A 3528-nucleotide genomic window follows, 5' to 3' on the forward strand; every position below is an offset into this window, starting at 1 on the left:
AGCAGATCCACAAGCTCGAAACATGGCACGCAGCGACGCGTTTTGAGCTTGTTGATCTGCTACTTTTGAATTTTAATCCTGAAAACAGTTTTGGATATATGAGGTTTCCACCCAACAGAGACGATAAGAACAAATGGTAACGCTTTATTTTAACCCTGAACCCTAGCATCCCTATGCTGGGCGTAGTCGTAGCATGCGAATATTTGGCAAAAATGAAAGATGAAAATTCGACAAAAATGGCACATTCTACGAACATAGAACATTCTGTGAAAATAGAAGAACATTTGGTGAAAATCAGTGAATATTCGGTGAAGCTATAAGCTCAAAAGGTGTCTCGTTGTGACAGTTTGTGTCTGCTGTTTTATTTCTTTCTGACATACAAAGTATAGGGTTCAAGTGGTTTTAAGGTACAGTACACATACAGTATTAATTACTATGTGTGCAATGCGAGGGGTTCCGACTAGCCGACACCAACACTCCCTCCCATCCACAATCAGGGTCCGGAGCTCTGCAGTGTTGCTCGCTCCGCTCTTACACCGCAGTGTGTCCACATACAGTAGGTGGTGCGCCCCGCCCCTTGCCCTCCTAGCTGTGCTTTGGGTTGGTGACCCACAGGAGGCCTCCGTAGAGGTCCGCGTTTCTGATGTGATACTCCCCAAGTGCCATTCATAGCATTCTTGTGTCAGCCAATACCGTGTACGTTGTGCCTGTGTAGAAGCCATCACAGGGTCTTTTCCAGCTGTACTGTGAGCGGCCATGTCTCTGCCCAGTACACTACTCGAAGGGTTCCCAAACTTTTCAGGCCGCGACCCCCAAAAATAATCATATTTGAACTGGGGACCCTGACAAGCACTTGGAATTGTAGGAGTTGAGACACTACATTTTGTTTGACTCGGTTCTACAGATATAGGCAATTTTTGCCTCTTTCTTAGGTAATATTTGATCATTTGGCCAATGTTTGACAACATTTTTTTGTAGGGTTTGTTGGTGCGTTTGTTTGACGTAGAAATGGTCTTAGAATTCGTTATTTTCATTTTTGATGTATTAAAAAGTACTTACATTGTCACTTTAGAAATTTATACATTTATACTGGTTTGTTCAATGTTGAGTGAGAAAAAAATGTTGGACATTAAGCTAATCACCTGGGGACGCCCAAAAATAACGACAGCTTAACTGAGCCTAAGACAATAAATCTGCATTTCATTCTCAAAGTAACAATGGTCAGTTGATTCATTTCAGTGACCCAGGGACTTTGTTTTACACTATTAGGTTTACTTTTTAAACTTTGATTTATTGCAGGAGTTCAATAATTGCTTTTACCCTTTCAAGTGTATTTATTCGCATTAGATGTATTCTAGCTCCCATAGCAGCTGTGTCACGTATTCCATTCACTGAACAGCCATGAGCAGTTCAACACTGTTTGCGAACTGGGCTGCTGTCTCCGCTTTCAATCAATCATCTTAAATCCTTGTATTTTCCTTTGCACATAATAACTGTCACTTACTTTAAGCTGTTGGTGAAGGGTGAATGGCTATTCTTTGAGCATTTGTTTGTCAGATATGACAAAGTAATGTCTGCTTTGAGTTTAAACGTGTCCTTTGGGTTCGACGTTTTATTTATGAAAGAATATAGACAAAGGAAAATATCTGTGTGGTTTTCAGCTACCAGAGGCCCCAACAACTATGTTAGACTTGATCATACTATGCAAATGAATCTGTGTATTGCCACATAGAAATGTTAAAGGGCAACATCTCTATTTTTAAATGTAACCATTCAAGTTTAAAGTAAAATCATTACTGTAGGCAAGGACTAAAGGATATTTGAATATGCCTATTAGCAAACATGGAGTTATGAAGCAAGTAATCTGAAAATTAGAATGAGGAGATTTTCAATATGATGACTAATCTATTGTTCTGAAAACTAAAACTGAAAAGTAAAATCTGTTTACATTTTTTGACTAATAAAGTATTCAATCAAAGACAGTTGCCTGCGATTAAGTATAAATTAGTATTTTCTGACGGAAAGTAAAACATTTCAACAGTGGTGAGAGCATTGTATGAGTTTCTACAACAGTGGTGCTCAAAGTGGATATCAGGGACTCTCTGGGTTCCTTTAGGGGGGTCTAAATTGACCCTTACAAGTATGTAACTCTGACAGTATACAAATGGAACCAAATGGACCCTAACAGGTCCATTTGGTTCCATTTGTATACTGTAAGAGTTAAGGAGAGACCTTGTAATGTAAAAGTTTGAGAACCATTGGTCTACAATACCACGGACATTGTGTAGATCCACGGTACTGTGAATAGATCTTTTGACGTTACCAGTCATTGTCGACCCCCTAGTCATTGTTAACCCTTTCAGCCTCTTGTTGTGTGTATTGTCGTAATGGTACAGGCTTTGTGCCGTCAGAGAAACAGCCTTTCCAAGGTTTTTGAGGTGGAAACACTGAACCACCTCAGTTGAGCTCTATGCTCTTCTATGGAATATTGCTGTGTCAGGCCAGCTGCCTGGGACACAAAGCAGCCTCTGGTACTGTATAAAAGGAAGGCTTCAGTCAGGTAGGAATTCAGTTCACCCACAGCCACAGCAACAGTAGCAGCAGCAGCGAGAGCAGCTGAACAACTCCCACACAAAGATGACTTCCGGCATGAACATGATGAGCAAGATCACCTTCTACGAGGAGAAGAACTTCCAGGGCCGCTCCTACGAGTGCATGAGCGACTGCTCTGACATGTCCTCTTACATGAACAGGTGCCAGTCCTGCAGGGTGGAGAGGGGCTGCTTCATGGTGTACGACCGCACCAACTACATGGGCAACCAGTACTTCATGAGGAGGGGCGAGTACTCCGACTACATGAGCATGATGGGCATGAGGGACTCCATCAGGTCTTGCCGTATGATCCCCATGCACAGGGGCAACTACAGGATGAGGATCTACGAGAGGGAGAACTTCGGTGGACAGATGCACGAGATGATGGACGACTGTGAGAACATCATGGACCGTTACCAGATGAACAACTGCATGTCCTGCAACGTGATGGACGGCCACTGGCTGATGTACGAGCAGAACAACTACAGAGGCAGGCAGATGTACATGAGGCCCGGCGAGTACAGGAACTTCATGAACATGGGCATGGACAGCGGCATGAGGTTCATGAGCATGAGGCGCATCATGGATTCCTGCTACTAGTTTAAATATCAGGAGATGAACTCATCTAAATAAAGCTGTTTTAATGTGGAAAACAAAAAGAACCGATTATGATGCATTTATTTCTGTGACAACATTTATCACACTTCAAAAACCACATGACCCCTAGCGCCCCTATTGTCATGTAAATGTTTTTTTTTAACATAATGTCGGCCGCCTGGTGGCACTATAAAAGACAGATGTGAAAAATGCAGGTCAAAGGTTTTTTCTTGGCCTCTAGGGAGTGCACATACAAAGTTTTACACAGATCAGTGCAGTTATAGATAAAAACACAAATCGGCCTTATATAGCGCTACCATGAGGCTGATTTGAAAAACG

General features: G+C 42.2%; 1 protein-coding gene across 1 annotated transcript; it reads left to right on the plus strand.

Moving 5' to 3' along the window:
• Positions 1-2637: 2637 nt before the first annotated feature.
• On the plus strand, positions 2638-3192 carry LOC311051113 (gamma-crystallin M2-like; the record flags this gene model as incomplete). The annotated part of the gene is made up of 1 exon (XM_084065514.1): positions 2638-3192. One exon carries the CDS (start codon positions 2638-2640, stop codon positions 3190-3192), a length of 555 nt encoding a protein of 184 aa, XP_083921640.1.
• Between the last annotated feature and the right edge of the window lie 336 nt (positions 3193-3528).

This window comes from Gymnoscopelus microlampas (assembly GCF_963454915.1).
Source record: "Gymnoscopelus microlampas genome assembly, chromosome: 8".
Lineage (NCBI taxonomy): Eukaryota > Metazoa > Chordata > Actinopteri > Myctophiformes > Myctophidae > Gymnoscopelus > Gymnoscopelus microlampas.